At 35.8% G+C, this 18,774-nt stretch overlaps 1 protein-coding gene across 5 annotated transcripts in view; it reads left to right on the forward strand.

Moving 5' to 3' along the window:
- The window catches only part of SMARCA2 (SWI/SNF related, matrix associated, actin dependent regulator of chromatin, subfamily a, member 2), a 119,435-nt gene that overhangs the window by 88,431 nt on the left and 12,230 nt on the right, over window positions 1–18,774 (forward strand). For all 5 annotated transcript variants that reach the window (XM_063180831.1, XM_063180835.1, XM_063180832.1 and 2 more), the window contains one exon: window positions 12,035–12,252. In XM_063180831.1, the coding sequence (XP_063036901.1) occupies window positions 12,035–12,252 (218 nt within the window). The remainder of the gene's footprint in view (window positions 1–12,034; window positions 12,253–18,774) is intronic.

The raw sequence follows: 18,774 nt of genomic DNA on the forward strand, positions 1-18,774 counted from the left end.
TATATAGTAATGCCAAATACATACTTTAAAAAAATGTGGGGAGTACTGTTAGCATTAGAATAAAATAAACTTAATTTTCTTTGAAATAGCTGTATCCTCTAACATATCAGGTTGATATAGCCTGGAAGTTGTGAGTTAAAAATCTGGGTTTCATGTTTTGTTAAATTATTACTGTTTCAAGTGCAAAATTTTTCAGAAGAAGAATTAGTCCCTGTCGTTAAGATGCCAGAAATACTCCTTACGTGGAAGTTCAAAATTCTGATCAACTGCCTGAAGGAGATTGAGGGGAGACCTCATTGCAGTTATAACTTAGTTGTGAAGGGAAGAGGAAGGAGAGACACTGGTCTCTTCTCTGTGGTGACCAGTGGCAAGACCTGAGGGAATGACCTGAAGTTGTGTCAGGGGAGGTTTAGATCGGGTATTATGAAAAGGTTCTTCATGCAGAAGGTGTTTACATACTAGAAGAGACTCCCCAGGGAAGTGGTTACCAAGCCTGATAGAGCTCAAGCAGCATTTGCACAATGCTCTCAGGCATGTGGTGTGATTCTTCTGGTTCTCCTGTGCAGGGCCAGGAGTTGAACTCTTCCAACTCAGGATATTCTATGACTCTAAAACTGAAATAAAACCAGCTATTAAGTCATTCACAAAACCCACGTGAACCAAAGTCTGCATTTGAAGTCTAAAGGATTGTTGTTGCTGGGAGCATATATGACAATGGAACAAGAAGCGGCAAACATTTTAATATTTGGGTCCACTGTATTGTTATGTTCTCTGACATGACTTGAAAGTAGCAATGGTGGGGGTGGTATGGTAGCTAACCTTCTGTCACATATCAGTTTTTTAATTTTAATTTTTAAAAAGACATTACATTTTCATATGTTGATTTGCATTTGTGACACAGGTAATTACCCATACCTTCAAAGTGTATATTTTGGCCGAAGTATTTATTCAGTCTGTGAAAAGGGAGCCATTTAATATTTTGCCTTGTCATCAGAGGAAAATTGTGAGACCGTTATTGTAAAAGGCTGTCTTCTGAAGGTAGACCTGAGCAGGCGATGGAAGGCTATATGCTGATGTTTTTTATGCAGTATGCCTATAGGCAAAATAATTCTTCTGATAGATTGGTGTATGTATGCAGAGCTCTGCTTCTTCTATAGAAACTACTTCTGTAGTAACTTAAATGATAGCAATTTGTCTTCTCTTGTAAGTAAACAAGTATGGAAGTACTAACTTAACAGATACGGAAGAACACAGGTTTCAGTCTGAATTTCTCAAAAACTATTCAGCCAATGCTTAGGCATGTCATGACTGTCAGCTTCCTGAGTCATCATGAAGCATCCTGCTTGATGAGTACAGTACTTACCTATTTTAGTGGTAAAACTTTAACCTTAAAAAAAAATCCTACAAAAACTTGTGAGTAACCACAACCATGTATTTTTGTCCCATACTCTGAAATTTGCATGTTTAGCAAGTTACAGATCATAGCTCCATGGCTATTCATCATGTGTTCTTTTCAGAGGCATCTGACATTTTTAGCTGGGTTTCAAATGCAGAACCAAGGACTTTGTTGTTGCTTACAGCCTTTCTTTAGTTTTTTGTATATGTACTATACTATACTATACTATACTATACTATACTATACTATACATAATTTTGTTGAGAAACTTCATGTACTCTTAAGTCATTGGCTTTTCAAGAATTTTTTGTATTGCTTGTAGGTAATAGTTTGTGCTCATCAGACTGTGATTTGCAATGCAACTTATCCCAGAAGAACAAAAAAGCCTTCTAGACAGATACTGGTCATGCTAGATTTTTACTTCTAGGTTGTAATATGCATATTAAAGGGTCAGGATCTACTGTGAGTCCTGGCATGGTCATATAACTGCACCTTCAGAAGCATCCTGAGGACATGGAACTCATTGCATCAGTGCTCAAAGGTAGCATCACAACATACTGTTTTGATATAAAATACATAAAAGATACATATATTTTAGCTTTTTTTCAGCAACTTTTCCGTTTTACTTAGTTTCATTCCATGCAGTCTTCCTCCAAATTCTTCTCAATTATTAAAAAACTATACTGGAATTGTCATAAAGGGACACCTCCTAGTATTTATTATTTAACTACAATCTATTTCTATAAATATTTTCCTCTTTTGGCACAGGAAGTGAGTATTCTAATCTCTTAAAGTATGTTTATGTCATATCATGCTATTTTAACACTGTGTGCTTCCCATTCTTAATTGCCTTGCAGTACTTATATTAATAATGATAGATGTTTAAACCAAATTTCCCATGTTATTGCAAAAATTCTTAAGCTGTTTTCTGTGAAAAAGTAGATACAAGAGATCTGTGAACATCCATTGAAAAATAATTAAGCTATAAAGGTTTCTGAAAGGTGTTACTTTTTTTTCCTCATGTATTTATTTTGTGCAAGATACTTTATCTGTTTTGTTTTGAGTTTATTTTCTCAATTTTGCTCCCATTTACTTACATTTACTTGCTCCCATTTACTGTTCCACATTTTAAACTTGGAATAAAAGATTATGTTTGAGAATATGTGAATATACTTAAATATAAGAAAGAAGAACATGTGAATGAAAATATTTGATTGTTTAACTGTTGGCAGTAGCTGAGTTTATTTCGACGTATGTAAAAATGCCAGTTCAAGCTTTGTACCATAGACTTCTCTTGTTACATCATTAAGAGCCATGGGTTTCAGGGCACAGAAAATTTATGCTCATCTTTAAATTAGAAGCCTTGTGTTAGTCTATTATTCTGTGAATCAAAAAGAGAGAAAACTTCTACTATTTTCCTGAGCAGTTTAGAAGGCACCCCTGAATATCTGTTTATGTGAGAGGTAAATAGTTCACTTATTGTAACACTTCTGATTTATCTCAAAATTAGTGATTTCATGCTGGAAATCTGCTCAGTATCCCTTTTTGTTTTAGTCCTCACCTGTTGTTTCCATAATGGAAGAAAAGACATCCTGTTCTTCATAGGAAACACTCTAAGATATGGTGTCCTGCTGCTGAGTATGTCGCAGAACAAGAGAGTTTGTAATGGCTTCTTACTTTTTCCAGTGCTTAGAATTGTCAGTTTTATCTTTACCATTGAGCAGATGCCTGTTGCTGCAAATATTTGCAATGATCAGTGGAAGCAAATGTCCTGGAAAGTGCCAAGACTGCAGTTTCTTTGCAAAGAGCTGGTCTGATGAGGGTATAAACCCTGTCTTTATACCAGGTATTTTTCTGATTAATTAGTAGTGTCTTAGAAGATAAAGGAGACAATTTTTTTTGAATGAAGAAGGGCTAAACACCTGGACATTTTTTTCAAAAATAATTTTTAAAAATCCATTAATTCCCATTCTCAAATTGAATTTTAAAAATCTTTTTCATTAGGAGTAAAATCAAACAGAAGAAATCTTTAGTTGTTAGCATTATGAGCTGCAAACCTCATCCACACTGCTAGTCTGCCAGTAGACATTGTGAAGTAAAGATTTCCTTCTTTTTCCACAACAAAAGGATGTCATGTTTATAAAAAGGTAAATGTCAAGGGAAAAAGACAAATTAACATTGCTTAAAATTACTCAGAAGCCTGCAACAGTAACAGTATTTTGCGAAATGTGGGATACAACAGAGCTGTAAATACTTGCTTCAGAACTTGGAAAAGAAGCCATCCTGAATAACTATTTATTTCTAAGTAGTCAGATATAAGTGTGTTTCTGATAGGTTTTGTATGCATGATCTCCCTTGTAAAGCAAACGACGTCTTAACCTTAGTAGGAGATGATAAATCCTTGGAATGCTGAATTCCTCTTTGTTCTTGAATGTGGTTATTATTGATGAGTATTCCCATAACTTCATTGCAGCATATTTCCTCCTCTTCTATGACATTTGTCTGTGAGCCTGAATGGAGTGTAGGTGCTAAAAGCAATACTACTGAATTAAGCTTTGTTCATGAGTTCTGAACTAATTCATGAACTATTTTAGCAAATCGTTAAAAATTAAATTTAAAAATTACCTCAGAAGAACAACAGGGCAATAAATCCCATCAGTAAAAGATTTATTTTAGACCAAAGAAGGAAGTAAGTTCTGGAAGCAAAACCCTCAGTAAAAACTAAGCTATTACAAGCTATTACTATTTTCTTTCTAAACTTTTGAGAGGCCAGGGAAATAACATCTGTTCTCAGACAGAAACATGTTTAATGCTGACTAAATTCCAAGCTTATTATTTTAAAAGAATTTAGGAAAAAATGAGAAAAGATACCACCACCACCACCCCCTGCCACCCACCTTCTCCTGATGCCCATCAGAAAAGGTGATTTTCTCATGCAATTAACTTTCCTTGCCCCTTGTGTAGGGAAGATAATGTACTTTGTTAAGAAAAAGCATAACTCTAGTACCAGTTATCTCACAATGCCTTTGTCAGTATAGAGTTCACTACATTCCTGTAGTAGGCTTTCCTGAATCAGAATTCTTAATAAGACTGATAAAATTAAAAAAGGGGGAAACCTTCCCTATTTTCACTTCCTCACTGAGTAGCACCAGTCACTAAATGCTCCAGAATCTTTTCTATGCAACAAGCCCCTGTATCTCTGACATAGTGAGCAAAATAAAGGGGGATAAAATGAGACATCTCTGTCATGGCTTAGATTTTACTTCAAGATGGATTGCTTGTAAATCCAAAGCTGGGAAACATGCCTGCGGTATTTTCTTTACAGTCTTCCAGTGTCTTTTTAAGTTAGTTACATCTCACTCAGTCTCTCAATTTTACTTCCAATCATACTTCCAAAGATACCTGCAACTATTTCCAGAACCAGTCTGCTAACAATATTTAGTCTTTGAGTTATCAATTTGCCCTAAAGTTCTGTACTATATGAAGGCGATCTGAAATACTCGGGATACCTTGTACTTGAGAGATTGTAAGATCCCTTTTGGAATATGTTTCTTTATCGTCTGGAAATTTTCCTGCCGAATATTTCACAACTCCATTATAAATTGTCCTCCAGTCATGAAGGAGAGAGTTTTTACCCCTGTGTTCATAAGTGGATTTATTACTATTACTGTAAGTGACAAGAATTCTTCAGCAGGTTATCTAGCTTTCTAAAATGACAGGAAGAAGGTTTGGGAAACACGAACAAAAAACCCCACCACAACAAAACAGTTCAGTGATAAAGAGTAAGAGGATGATATCAATATTTCTGGCATAGAATTATTTTAGATTCCTCTCTCATCTTTCTGTTGCTCCTAGATGAGGTTGGCTTGGTCAAGAGGTTTTTGAAATTAAGTCTTTTTAGCAAGACATTTTGAAAAGAAGACAATTGTAGAAGACAATTGGCAGACCTTTGGATCTTCTCAGAGTATGGCTAAGTAAATGTAGACCACAGAATAGTGATGATTTTTGAGTAGTTTCACATTCAGCGTCTTGACACATTGAGTATGTATTTTCTCAGTGCTCTGATTTTTTGAATAAAGTATCTTTATAGTCAGCATGGTACAGTTGTTTCTTTCTATAACCCAATTCCTTCCCTCTAACGGAGCACTTCCACTGCTCACTGAGTAGACAAGCAGTGGGGTCCTGGTATCATGAGTAGTTAATTGTGCTCTTCAATTTCTCTGTCCCCAAAGTTTTTGAAAATCTCATTGGTGCAAAATCAGCTTGAGAAGTTCCGTTTAACATCCCTGTTTGCCTTTTGGGAGAGGGACAAATGAGACTAATTACAGGTTTTTTTAAATTTCTTTTTAACAAGATTTCACTTTTGAACAGAAGAAAATTTTATGTACTTGTCAGTGGGTTTTGTCATAACTGAGAGAGAGTTTATCAGTGCTGGCTCTGCATGATGCTTTACTTCATAATTATCATATTAAAGGTGGAGCTTCTGCATTAAGGTATCTTATATCAAGATGAAATATTAGGATATTTGACCTGAAAAAATATTCTCACACCCAAAAGAAAACACTGATGATAAAAGATTTGATCCTATTAATATTTTAAGTAATTACCTTTTTTTTTAATATTATGCTTTATTGCTTTGGTTGAGGCCATTTCTCTTTAAAGATAACTCATATTTTTGCATGGTTGTGTCAGAGCATTTTGTCATCAGTCTTTGAATCAGAATTTAGGAAAAACCTATAATTTACATTATTGTTCTCCTTAATGTCTAATTAAATATAGGCAGCTGGAGTTTCAGTGGAAATAATTGGGCAACTTTTAATAATTTTCAAATCCAAAACAGAAAACAGTCTATTTTCTCACACTTCTTAAAAAGATGCTAGTTTCAGTGATGTGACGACACAGACTCTTGCTTGGTGAACAAATGGCTGAAGAACTCATTTACCATATTTGATGGAATTTCAGCCTGTCTGAGAAGACTATGTATTACAAGTTGGTATGTTTTTTCAATAACTGCATTTTGAGCTTTTAGAAAAAACAATACTTTGATGAAAGCTAGTTGAAACTGGATGTAATCACAAATTCTTTGCCTTTGACAGATTGTGGTCTGTATTCTGTTTTAGTTTAGTCTCAGAAAAACTAGACTGGTGGGTCTGTTGTGCAGTAATAGTCAAAAAGGAGGTGAAATTGAATTAAAATAACTCTTCACCAACCTTTAAAATTATTTTCATGTATGTATTGATTGCACTGTTGATAGAATATCTTAAGCCCTTTAATCTAATTGCCAAGTGTTAAAATCATTTTTCCTCGCAGTCTTTATCTAGTATACCGACTTCTATGTTGTTGCATAGCAAGATACAATTATGATGTAAGGAAACTTGATGTACACAGCTTAGAAACAATTCTGATGTGAAAATTAGAAGCAGTCCCAGATGTCAGGAATGTTACTTGTAAAAAAACAAGCAAGAGAACTGGATTTTGAAGAGATCTATTTAAGAATGTGAACTGCAGAGTGAAAAGTTGAAATCTTCATTGGTTGCCAGATTTAATCTGAGAACAGATGTAAAATAAAGAATGGAAGTATTTCAGACAGAGCAAGACAGAAAAAAACAAAAACAAAACAAAACAAAACAAAACAAAAAAAAAACCCACCACCACCAAAAAAAAAGGCACAACAGGAAAACTTTTTTTGGAATACCAATACAATATTCCAAGAAGGATCATGTTGAAGAGAGAAATTGGTAAGGCTAGGTAGATGACATTTTAGGGTTTTTGGTGTTTATTGTCAGCTGTCCCTAGGTTTCTTTTCTTCCTTTCTTGTCTTCTAATGTTGTAAATGTGAGCTTCATTTTGCAAAGCATCATCTGCTGTTCATTACTGCACTAGTGACATGTTTTTTGGTTTTAAGTGCTTAACAGCCCTAAAGCACTAAACCTTAGTGTCTTTTGGCCAATAGTCACTAAAATGCCCTGTTAAGTTACTTGTTGTTCCCAAAAAAGCTCATTCTTTTGGAGATTTTGTGTGATGGGGTTAGTATTTATGTTCAGGGATTTGGTAAAATGGTGTGGGCTTTTTCTGTTCACCTATGTTTAAGTGCTTTCTCTTGAAATACTGAGTTTAATTACCATGCTAGGGTATTTCTTTACATGTTAGTTAGAATTACTATCTTTCAACTTTGCAAGTTGGAGAGGCACAGGGCATTGATGTTGAGGGATGCAGCAAGTTTTCTGAATGTTCATCTCATTAAGGTAAAATTGGAGAGGGACACAGAAAGAGTTTGCACGTCCTGTACTCATGTTCTGTTTCATCTGAACAGCTTCAAGCAGACTTAATATATGGCTCTGTGCCACTTCTGCTCTGTGTCCAGCTTTTAGACTGTATGTAGTACTGATAGCTTTCACTATGTCTCAATTTTCTAGTTACTTAGTTATCTCCAGTCGAAGGAAAAGTAATTATGTGCTGCAGTGTTTCACCATCTAAATGAGACAGGCCTTAGACACCAAAGCTGATTTTATGTGAGCACCTCCATTAATTCACTCTGCAACCACACTTGACTTACCTGATTCCTGTAAAATTATTTTAAAACATATTAGTTGTATAAGGCCTACGCAGTTATTGACTTGCAGAACACAGTCGTGAAACAAAACTGAGGTGTTAGTACTAAATCCTTATTTGCATCTGTAATTCTGATTTGAAAAGGTGTTGAGTCACAGTGCTGTATTATCACCAACAGAAGAATACATATGTAGTATCCTGTCTTTCAAATGGAGAAAATAAACAGTTTGCATTTTATCCTTACTTTTTTCTCTTTGGAGCTCAGGTATCAATGTTGTAACGATGTTCCCTAACAATGCTTCTACCTCAAAACAGCTCTTCTTTAGGAAAGATGAAAATCTAATTGCAAGCAGCAATAGGGAGTCACAGTGTCTCAGAAGTAACTTCTGCTTGCCTCTTGAAAAATATATATTTGCTCTTGGGAGGTGGAAGCTTCTTTTTGGAAGGAGACAGTTTGATTTCTTTGATCCATAAGTGTGCTCTTGCCTCTTTAGAAATGAAATTGGTTTGTGTACATGGACTAAGTTATAGCAATATGCGTCAGAAAGGCAGGAACATTTTGTCAGTACAGAACTTAACACAGGGTCCTCATATTTCACTGGTGTATTTGCCTTTCATGAGATGCCTGACAACTTACAAAATTTGACATTAAATTTTTACAGCTGTCTGTGAAAAAAATGAGGTGTACAGACTTCTTTTGGTACTGTTCTGTCCAGTTTCCTTAATGGAAGGAAAGTGTTAAATTTTTATTCGTGTACTATTTTCCTTGACTCCCTTAATGTTCAATGCCTCACTAATCCAGAGGCATTTGAACATGGGAGATGTCTGTCTTATTTTGCACTCTCACACAGCCCATCATCTGTCACGAACTGGAGATTTCTGCCTGAGATTTGTATCATAATCATACTGGTAAAGGTTTGGAAGGGCATTCTCTTCAGTGTGGCACTTAGGGCCTGGAATAGTAAGCTTTTTTAACAAAGAGCTCAGTCAGATGAATTTGCTTAATAAATATGTTGCTGCTGATACCCACATGCTTGGATCATATGTGTAGATATACGCACAGAGCATTAACCGATCTGCTGATAATTGATTCATATGATACAGTTTTAAGACGAAATAAAGGATGTAGGTTTAGTCTTAAATGTCATTGTTTATGTACAAAATGCAAATTTGTCTCTTGAGAACAAATGTTAAGAGTTGTAATAGCAACATTTCTGTACTGCTTGTATTGTCAAAATGATTTTCGAGTGGGGTCACTAAGACCTTAAAGCTGTCTGAGTTTACATTGATACATGGAAGTTTTGAAAACTTAATATAGTAATTGATTGATTTATTACTGGCTAAATAGAAAGTTTAATGTTTGATGATAGATTTGTAATTTGCTAAGACTTCCTTTGCTACCTGCTAGCTACTGATTTTAAGAGTGCAAGAGTATATGTCAGTTTACTTGGGTTTTATTTTTATCATTTGTCTTTACTAAATTGCTATATGTAATATTTTTAAAAATCCCAGCTTTTATATTTTCTTTTTGCTAATATTTATTTCCCAAAATACTGCCTACTCTAACCAAAAATTTTATGCAGAATTCTAAGTGAGATGTTATAAATTCTGTAATGACAAAACCACTGTGATTGTCTATTTGGTGGTAGAAAATCTGTTTAGCAAGCAAAAATATAAATATGTTGCAGTTAAGTGAAGTTTTCTGAAGGACAGAAAAATGTTAACAGAAAAAGTTAACAAAGTTAACAGAATGATTACTTGGTTGGTTTTATTTTTTTATTTATTTATTTTAAATCAGAATAGGTTATTGTATCACTTTCAGTAACCAAAACTTGATCTGTTCTCTGTAGGGCAGTAGGAATACATTTTCTGTAATGAAAGAATCTTTAAAATGTATGCAAGCAATTTCAGTTTTAAAATCATACATGAAATTGTCTAATTGTGCTATTATTATTAAAGTAATAACAAGAATCAGCTAAAAATCTAATTTGAATGCTTAGAGTAATAAGGGGAGAAATATGATAAGTAGTTGTCAATATTAAAACCAGCTGAAGGAGGAAGGCTTCAGGCCTTGTAGTAGGTAGAATGAAACAGCAGATTTCAGTATCCACAATCCTTTCAGTATTAAATTTTCAGTAAAATAAAATTACTTGTATATGAAAACATAGCCTTTCCCCAGCTCTCTTTTTTTTCCTGATCAGCTGATGAAGAGACTAGCAGCTCGCTGCTTTGCTGGCTTGTTAATTTTATCCCCACTAACTGTGATTTCCGATAGCCGGCCTGCTGATAGTGGTAAGGTAAATATCCTTTTTCATTGCTGTCTTGAAGATTCAGTAGAACTACATCACAGGCATGTGTAGGTGTGTAACACATCAAAAGTCGGTGTTCTCCGTATTTCAGTGTACAACTGAGTGCTTGAGGAGAGCAATGACATTAACTGTTGACAGCCTTGCATGCTGTATTTATTGTTAGCTTTTCTAGCTTCCAAGATATGCAGAGAAATTTCCTTTTCTTAATCTTCATTAGCCTCAGTGGTTTATAGCGCGTGTCCTGCTTTATCCAGATGAATATTAATGAATTTGTGTGCAGATTTTTTTTTCCCCTTCTTCTTTCTTCCTAACTCATCAGATCTCGAGCCTCCTTCATAGTGAATATCTGAATGCTAGAAGCGTGATGTAAATTGTCTTTTGATTATTAAGGCCTAGTTTCCGGCTGTCTCACAGGATTCTGCTTTTCTGTTTGCCTGTGGATTTGCACATCGGAGGATGCATAGGAAACAGATTTCAAAATCCCACTGTTTTTTTAAACATGCCAGGTTATTTTGTGTTGTGCATCAGGTTTTGTTCACAAAACGTTTTTGAAATGACATTGTGCACAATTGAGAAAAATTATGTCTAGGCTGTAATCACTTTTTTATATTGATTGTTATGCTCACATGATCATAAATATTAGCCATGTTTGGTGCTGTGGAGAAATGAAGGTAATTGCCTTAGGATTAGAGCTCTTTCAGCTATGAGAAAGGATTGATTAGCATTTGCATGTACTCAAGGCAATATTGAGAAGCAAAAGCGACAAATATCAACATTAGTTATGTTCTGAGAAAGCTTTAATTAGAGAGCTGTAGTTTTAAGATTTTTTCTTTTATTTTACTTGTTATTTTTAATTTCAGTTGTCTTATGACCTAGTATTTTTATTTCTTTTGTTTGCTTTCTCAAATCACAAAAAGTCCAGCTTCTTGCTTTATGACGTGGATCTGATAATGTGTGTGAACAGGTTCCCTCTATTCCTAGTTTGGTTTTTTGTAGCAGTTTTTTTCCCTCTGTGTAGAGCTGCTGGGTCTGGTTAAAAGCATACATCCAGGTAATTGAAACTTGAAATTAGTGTTAATTGCCTGTGACTGTGTGTATGGTTTAGTTTGTGGGATGGGTTTTATGTATCCCATGTTATAAGTCCTGTTTACAGCAAACCGCTATACTGGCAGTGCTTCTTCCTACCTCATGGTTCCTATTCCTGAAGAAAATTATACATTTTGAGATGATTTTAACACTTAGGTGATTTAAAAGTTGCTTTGATGGCTTAGAAGAGGAGTTGTTACTACGTAAAGTATCTCTCTTTTGTGCATATGCGCAAAGAACTGCATGTGAACTGGCTTTGGGAGCTGAGCACAATTTAGATTGTCCTGTTTGAAAACAAGTGGTATCAAAGTCTGTTTTGCATGGAACTGTGTAACCCAGAAGTTACACTGGTGTGAGAAAATGAATGCTTTCTGTACATTTACTGAGACAGTACCCCCGGTCAGTATGTGTGAAATGTGATTTGGTGCAGAATTCAAGGTTCAGATAAAAGAACATGTTTAGATTATAGTGGGATCCTTAGGAAAAGTTAATGTTTGGTGTCTCTTTGATTGCTAATAGGTCAGTTTCTTGTATTCTTGTTTGTAAATAAACAGAACATTTGGAGTCAAATTATCTGCATTCTATGGAATTGCTGAGGGTTTTTATTGTTGTTTTTAAATATAGTTTGTTATTTCCCTTTGCAATATCTCTTTTGTTTAAAAATCATACTTTTTGAATCCATGGTTGTCAGGCAATTGAAGACGGCAATTTGGAGGAAATGGAAGAGGAAGTCCGGCTTAAGAAGCGAAAGAGACGAAGAAACGTGGATAAGGACTCTGGGAAGGAGGATGGAGAGAAAGCAAAGAAAAGAAGAGGCAGACCTCCTGCAGAGAAGTTGTCGCCCAACCCGCCCAAACTGACAAAACAAATGAATGCCATCATTGATACTGTGATAAACTACAAGGACAGGTGAGCTTGGAGACAGTCTATCTCTATTATATGTGCTCTCTCCCTCCCTGCTGACACCATTCTCTGCCTTTTATAGCAACTTCATATTTTTCAGTCTTTAGAGAGACATGTTGACACTGTTTTCTGAAGAGTAATTCCTCTTAGGGCCTGATCCTGAAAGTCTCAAGCTTTGTAGAGTTTTTTTTAAAGACCCATCTGATAGAAGGTTGTCGAAACACAATTTTAAAGAGTAAGAAAAAAGTAAGTGTAGAGCTTCTGCTTAGGAATGAAATAATTCTGCTCAAGGTGTGTACTTAAGAACATTCAGCTTGAGCAGGGTTTTCCTTCAATTTAGTGAGCATGTGTTAAAATAAATCTTTTCAAAGACATAGCTACAGATTTATTAATTCAAGTTTACATGGATCTTACAATGAAAGCCTGGAAGACTGCCCAAAATGTGTAGGGCTCATATCACGAGCATTAGAACTGCCAAAAGAAAAAATACAGAAATACTGAAACATCAGAGATGGGAGCCTCTTTGTCAAGAAATCCCCATTTTCAGCATAAAAATATGCAAAATAGTTGCACTTCAGGGAACAACACTCTTTCTAAACTGAAATGTCATTTGAAGACTTCTCTTTTGCAGATTTTCAAACTGCAAATCACCTATGCTTCATGAGCAAGAAATTAAGAATTATTTCATAATGTCTTTGAATCAGACTTGATTGCAAAACTTGCATTTAAACTCAGTTTGTATCTGCCAAAAATCAGTAAAGCCTTCTTGTGTGCCAATGCCTTCTTTGCTGTGCATTGAATTACGTAGATCATAGAGCACCTCTTATAAACTAAGTTAATACTAAATGCATTGAGAGAAAATTAAGAAGTATTTGCATTAGGTGACCTGCATCTAGATGTAGCAATGTAATTTTTGCCTGTAAACAACTTTCAGTTGCTTACTTCAAATGGCAACTTCACTCTGCCCTTTTTTGCAGCTACTGTTCTAGGTCTGCATCTGTTCTAGCTCAAGGGTAGTTTGGGTGGTACTTGGTGAAGCACACACTGCTGTGATCTCTGAGGTTTTTTGGACATAACTGTTAAAAATGAACCATTCTGTGATCTGTGGGCTCTTTAGGGAGTACATCAAAAAGTATCTTATTGTATTGCAGCAGCATTCATATCAATAAACATGATGAGCAAGAAGCTGACTACAGCCTCAATGTATTTGGTTTGCTGTGACTCTCAGTTAACAGAATAGCTGAGAAGGGAGAAGTGTTTAAGTTTAGGTGTTTCAGTTAGGACTGGAAGGAGGCATCTCTGAATTTTGGACCCTTGGCCTTGAACCTTCTTTTGAAGCACCAAGCACTTCTGATCAGGATACCTACTTCCCACTTTTGAAAGAGCAAGTAAAGTTGCTTCCACTAGCTTTCAGTAGGGAATAGCTACTGATAGTAACTGATGGCTTCTGGAGAGGTTAAAGATTTTTACCTGATGTTTGTGCCCCCAGGAAGTTCCTATCCGATTTAAGTCAAAAAAAGTTAACAGCTGAGCTATTGTATAGTGACAAGGCATACTGTTTCCTCTCCCTGGAGCCCACATTTATCCAAGACAAAATTACTTCCAATTGAAAAAGTGTATGGACCTCTATTCTGTTAGGAATTAAAAATACATCTTAAACTGAGCTCTTCAGTGCTGTAAGTTATAAGGAGGAGTTCCAAGTTTCTGCAGTCTAATTTTCTTGTGAGAGAACATCAAACCACCTAATACTATGAAAAAATAGTATTACAAATTTAGACACCAGGGAACTTTAAATATCTAAAAATATTTGGCGTTTACTTGCTCTAGAGTTCAATTAATATTTTCAGGATTTGCAGCTGTAGAATTAAGTGTGTTTTAGGCATTGGAACCCTTCAATTTTGTTGGGGGTTCAGTGTTTGTTCAGCTCTGGGCTTTTGTGAGTGTGAAGGCAATTGGGGCAAGTATAGAGGGACAGGTTAATTGGAAGAAAAGTAGGCCATGAGTTTCATCTGGGGAAAAAAATTGGGTTTCATGTATTTAGTATTTGAATGTTTAAAATCATCGTTGTCTTTAGCTTAAATCAGTGCTAAAAGATGTTCATCTTTTCTTTACGATAAGTCCAGAGGGCTCATTGAGCTATGGAGAACTGATTGTGTGCCAAAAGGTGATCAGGTGATACACATTCAAAATCTTACTGACTTAGGGCTGAGTTACTTTGTAAAAGCCAATTCTACAGTCTTTAGTAAATTTGTGCAGAATAAAGTCCCGCACAAAAAAAAAGTGAAAAGTATACATTACTAAGCTATTAAGTCTCTCCATGCTTTATCTCATGTTTTCCCTTGTTTTTGAGAAGAGTTGGTTTTAAATACAGAACCATATTTCTGTTCTTATTAAAGCCTTAAAAAAAAAAAGGTAAGATCCATGGTGCTAACAAAAATCTGAAATTCTAGTTGGCTGCTTTTCTGTGGTGACACTGTCTAATGTTGATGCAGGGAAGGATTCTTCAAGGGCTTTCATAACTGTCTAGAACTTGACTTTAGTCGTAAATGACTGGGGAAAAGTACCACCATTCCTCCCTTACTTAAAAAGCATCCAAAAAAATTGTCTCTGTCAAGGAAAGCTAAAGATTTCAGTAATACAAACAATGAGCTTTAGTAAATAGTAAATGCACAGTCAAACTTAAATATGAAGATCAAAACTAGTTTAAACATACATATTAGCAATATTTTAGGTAAATTTTTAGTGTGAATAAATGCAGCATATGATTCTCAAAGAAAGGAATGCAGAGGTCATTATCCCAGAACCTGTAAACCTCGGATAAAGAACTCGATGCAAGAAAGTGGAAGTCAGTATTGAGGTCAATTTGCTCTTCCTCCATGTCCTCAATACAATTTTGACCATTTAATTTCTATTTTTCTCTTTCATGCAGTACAGTTTAGCAGTCCTCCAATATCCCATTGTGAATCACAATGTGATGTTGATTTTAATGAAACATTCCACTGGCAATAAGTTTAATAGTTATTTGAGAGCAATTTACAAGTAAAAGCTGGTTTTCTTTGGGTATTTCTAGAGAGCTAGATACACACTGAAGGAGAAAAAACTGCGGTGAGATTTGATTTGACTGACGGCCAGCATTCGTTTCCTGAAATTATGGTGTCTAGGATATGTCCCATATAATAAGGAAAATAGTTTAAAAAGGAGAAAAAGGACAAAGATGGAGGACACTGAGAATGTTGAGCTTGCACTGCTTCAGTGCCTTTGGTGTGAGAGTTGTTGAAGTCTTTGACAAGTTGGCAGTACTTGATTTATGCAGTCTCTTTTGCATTGGATTTCAATATGGAGTGATTTGCTTCAAGATTTTCTTCATGTTGACAGGCTTTATTTTATCTTCATATTTATCTTTGTTAAACTTGAAACAGATAGCTAATACCTCAGTCTGAAGAACTGTGGGGTACATGCTCCAAATCATTAAATAGAAATTACTATTGAAGTCACTGCCACCTTTTTAAACTGCACCTGTGATCTCATTACTCAGCTTTCGGTATCAAACCATAAAGCATGTAGTGGTACTGCAGATTCAGATCCTTTTTTATTCTTCTACACTGCTTTGCCATAATAGTAAAAGCTGAATTAATGTAGGTTTCATCTATACTCATTTAAAATAGAGAATAGATCTGTAATGAAGCAAAAGTAGGAAAGAAAAGATGGTCAGAATCCTCTGACTTCTAGTTATCTGATCTAGTGAAAGATGTCTCTGCTCACTCACAGCAGAGAAGTTCAACTAGTTTATCTTCAAAGGTCTTTTCTGACCCAGATTATGATTCTACAATTTTGCTAAAGCATTTTTAGGGTACCATAGGAACATTACAAGCTAGTATGAAAGAAAGATACATGAGTAAACTCATTAATCTGAGTGAAAATAAGTAAAAATACCTAGCTGAAGGCACTGTTAAAAAAGGCACTGATAAACTGAAAAGGAGGTCTTGGAGAATTGGTGTTGGCCTAGATCACAATATATTTATGATATGTATTAAAAATGAGGAATGTCCTGACCAGAAGTAAAACATCATAGCAGTGTGTTAATCACAGCAGACTGGACACAGTTATGTCTGGAGTAAAAGAAATGGCATGAAGTACACTATCTCAGAGTGCATTATATGTTACTCAAATAAGTACCAAAAAATAAGAAATACAGAAACATTTCTTCTGATTCAAGCACCAGTTCAGGTGGAACTGACAGGAGAAGAATTACCTGAGAAATTATTGGTCAAAGCCAACTATGATCCATCAATATTGTCCAGACATAAGAAAACAGGAGCCTTATTGTGGCACTATTGCATATGTGGACATGGAAATACTCATTATGGGTGTATGTCATTATATGTGATACTGTTAAAGCATATATATATGGTATGTGCATGCTTTTCCATTCAAGAAAGATTCGTTTACACCAAGAAAAGTTAATTACTTCAGTGATAAGTAGCATGGGAGAACTTAAAAAGAGGATGCAGCTTGGTTTGTTTATCCAGTCTTGAGAGGGGAAGATGGTTGCTCTCACTTTCCCACACTTGGGAAAGAAGGAAAGCATAAATATAGAAAGTGTAGAAATATGTAAAAGCACAAGATGGCGGTCACAAGGTTATATGACTGGAAGCATTTATTAATTCATACAAGTTGTTAATTAAGAGTTCTGTAATCTTTCCATATGGAATGGTGGGATAGAAATAATTAGATAGATTTGGCCTTTGTTCCTTGATTTAAAAAAGTTCTATATGATTATGTACAGTAACAGGACCCTAGATTCAGGGACTTGGAAATATGTTTCCAGTTACATGTTGATCCTGATTTTCCCAAGTAAAGCTTCACCTTGCAGACTCCATTTGCAAAACATATTAATCTGAGATTTTGTTGCAATTACTTCTTAAACTAAGATTTAAGTGCCATTACACCCTTGTACCTTATTCTAGCCTTGCAGTGTAAAACATCTGTTTAGAAGAGAGCAAGTTGCACTGCATCAGTCCAACATTATTGTCACATGTTTTTACAGTTCCCATGCTTTTAATTTGTCTTTCTTACCCTCCAAAATTGGGAATGTCCATAGAAATTAATATAATGGAATCATATGTTATGTATGTTATGTTTTCACACCACAAAATCATAGAACCACAGAATGGATCAGTTTGGGTGGGACTACAGCAGGTCATCTGGTCCAGCCTCCCTGCTCAGACAGGGTCATCCCAAGGCACATGACACAGGGTTGCTCCAGACATTTCTTGAATGTCTCCACTGAGAGAAACTCCACAGTCTCTGGGCCATCTGTTTCAGTGCATGGTCACCCACACAGTAAAGCAGTTCTTCCTCATATTAAGGTGAAACTTTTCTGTGCATTGTTATCTACATGTTCCCTCTCATCCTCTTGCCTGGCACCACCAAATCAGTTTGGCATACAAAAAATAGTTTGTATGTCTACTTAAAATGCTGTAACCTTTTGAAAGAAGGGAGGGTTTTACTGCTGATAGTTTTTCTTTCATAATAAGGAAATTTTATGCTTCATTTGAGCCCCAGCTGCTGATCTGCATCATAACATGCAGACTTAGTCTCCTGAACTATATTTTTTCTCTTGTGGTAGTTTTCCTCTTTATGGTTTATTTCAGAGGAAGACAAGCTGTAAATGTAGCTTTCTTTTCATGATTAAATAAATAAAAGTAAAGTAGAGAAAATAAATTACGCTTCATCCTGGCAGGTTTTAGGGAAATGCTTGTCCCTCTGTAATTGGCACTAGTGAGGCCGCTCCTAAAATCCTGCGTTTTGGGCCCCTCACTTTTAGAAGACGACTGAAGTGATGGAGTGTGTCCAGAGAAGGGCAACAAAGCTGGTGAAGAGTCTGGAGCACAAGTCCTGTGAGGAGCAGCTGAGGAAGTTTTAGCCTGGAGAAAAGGAGGCCTAGGGAACATGTCACTGCTTGCGTTCTGTGGCTGCTGCCTGAGACAGGTTCAGCCTCTTCTACATGGTGGCAAGTAACAGAACAACAGGAAATGGCCTCAAATTGCCCTAGGGGAGATTTCAACTGGATATTGGGAGAAACTTCATTGAAACAGTGCTCAGTCATTTTACCCAGCTGCCCAGGGAAGTGGCAGAATCACTATCCTCAAGGTGTTGAGAAGGTGTGAGGATGTGGCACTTAGTGGTAGACTGGGTGCTGGCTTAATGGTTGGACGGGATGATATTCCACATCTTCTCCAACAGAAGTAATTCTATGATTCTGTCATTAATATCTTGCAGTCTTTCAACTTCCTTACAAACTCACTGTTTTCTTCTGCCTTGCATCAGAATTTAATGTTTCCTGGCTACCAGTTTGATACTACCACTACTTTGCATTAACTTTGCATAAATATCAACGGCTGAATTAAAGGGTCCCAGGATGCTGATTGCTCTGTTCCTTACAATGATTTCATTTGTCCCCTACCTGCCATCTGATCTATTCATAGATTAAAAGTAAGGACTTGCGTGGTGTAGCAAATAACTTCA

This window comes from Melospiza melodia, chromosome Z, assembly GCF_035770615.1.
Source record: "Melospiza melodia melodia isolate bMelMel2 chromosome Z, bMelMel2.pri, whole genome shotgun sequence".
NCBI classification, from domain to species: domain Eukaryota; kingdom Metazoa; phylum Chordata; class Aves; order Passeriformes; family Passerellidae; genus Melospiza; species Melospiza melodia.